This window comes from Propithecus coquereli, unplaced genomic scaffold, assembly GCF_000956105.1.
Source record: "Propithecus coquereli isolate 6110/MARCELLA unplaced genomic scaffold, Pcoq_1.0 Scaffold3, whole genome shotgun sequence".
Lineage (NCBI taxonomy): Eukaryota > Metazoa > Chordata > Mammalia > Primates > Indriidae > Propithecus > Propithecus coquereli.
Window position 1 is genome coordinate 21,329,114 of NW_012148618.1, and position 1,723 is coordinate 21,330,836.

General features: G+C 56.4%; 1 protein-coding gene across 2 annotated transcripts in view; it reads right to left on the reverse strand.

Moving 5' to 3' along the window:
• LOC105814519 (transient receptor potential cation channel subfamily M member 7) overlaps window positions 1-1,451 on the reverse strand; it is a 91,042-nt gene extending 89,591 nt beyond the window's left edge. For both annotated transcript variants that reach the window (XM_012649524.1, XM_012649525.1), the window contains exon 1: window positions 1,152-1,451. In XM_012649524.1, the coding sequence (XP_012504978.1) occupies window positions 1,152-1,154 (3 nt within the window). In that variant the 5' untranslated portion in view covers window positions 1,155-1,451. The remainder of the gene's footprint in view (window positions 1-1,151) is intronic.
• Window positions 1,452-1,723: the final 272 nt, after the last annotated feature.

The following is a 1,723-nucleotide window of genomic DNA, read 5'->3' on the forward strand; positions in this document are numbered from 1 at the left end:
GACTTAAACTCTTGTTTAAAAATTATAAAAATGATAAAATGAAGTGTTTATTGACTTTACATTGCCACAGAAGGTGAAAATAGTGGAAGATTCACTATTTATTCAAAGTATAACTACATTTGTCGTAAAAGAAAAACTCTTATTTCAGTTTTGTATGGCACTTGAATTAGCTTCTAGAGAAAAGTAAACCTGCCAGCCTCCAGTAGAGGGAGAGTTGCTTGCATAAAGTCTATCAAATGCAAGTACTGACCAGAAATAACTACCCTGCTCTTGAAGTCCTTGATCTAAATAACTTTTTATGTAAAAAAACAAAAAACAAAAAACAAAAAACAAAAACAATCTTCAAATTTGGTTCCTGGCCTTTACAGAAAAACTCTATCAAAAGCTGCAATGCGCCGCCTCCCTCTCACCATTCCACCTTTCGGTTTAAAACACGACCAACCCTTCTCTGGGGCAACGGATGAAGTAGTTTCAATAAATCTCGACAGTACATCGCCTTGCTCCCCACAGCAGCGCCCCCTCCTCATCCTTAATTCTTGCTACTCCAAACCAGATCTACCGTCAATATTGTCAAATCCTTCCCCTTCGGCTCCAAAAAGAAAATGTACCTGTAGAGTATCCGCTGCGCAGCAAACAAGGCACAGCTCCGAATCCGTGTCCTCTGCCCCTTTTTTGTACCCCTTCAGCCCTCCCTCTTTTTTTCCATGTTGAACTTGAGCAGAGAGCATTTGGCTCCCTTATCTGCCAGCACTGGCGCCAGGAGGACCGCGCTCCCAGGAGATGCGGAGATTGAAGACTGCGCGCCGCGGCTGGCGCGCTGCGGCCGCTCAGCTCAGCCCGGCTCCGGCCGGCCAGCCAGTCCCCGGCTCGCGCCTCTGCCGCCTCGAGAGGCCCTCCTGGAGCCAAGTCTCGGATCAGGGGATTCCCGCGACAAGCGGTCGCGCCAGATTCGCTACCTGCTACCACCCCGCATTCGTGAGCGAACTGCACACCCGTCCCGCCAGGGCAAATCCGGAAGCCTGAAGGCAAGTCGCGGGGGTCCTTCGCCCCCTAAAACGTGGCTCCCCCCACCACTTGCCAGCCAGGTACTGCCCGTCCCCACCTGCAACCCCCAGAACCACTCCCCGCCCGGGCCTGCGTGGGTCCAGTACCATTCTCCTCACGGGGCGGACTCCGGAAGGGCAGCAACTCCACCTCCTCCTCCTCCGCGGCCTGTAGCCATCTATCGGGAAGCGTCTCCGGAGGCGGCAGCAGGGGCCGCCGGACAAGGACAGCCCAGGGAAACCTTCTCAGAACTAACTCAGCTCCGGCGCTAGCAGCAGAAACCGAGTCTTTCATAATTGTGCGACCAACTCCTCCGGGTGACTGGCCACAGGGACGCGCCCGCGCCCGCCTCCGCCGGCGACGGGGCTGGAGACAGACCACGTGAGAGGCGCGTCGTGTGCGTCGCCGCCCGCGGGCCGGGTCACGTGAAGGGCGCGCGCTCCCCCGCTTCCAGGCCGCCTCCCTGGGCGCCGCGCGCACGCGCCGGGCACGAGCGCCCTCGCCCCTGCCGCCCCCGGTTTCCCCGGAGGTGTTCTCCTCAGATCTCCACTGGATACCTAGGCGGGACTTGCACAAACATCTCCCTCAGCTCCAGGAGTGGAACTTGAGGACTCAGCGGTTGAGGATTAAGGTTCCAGGCGTCCGGGATCCCGCGTGGAGTTGTGGCGTGGTCTCACCT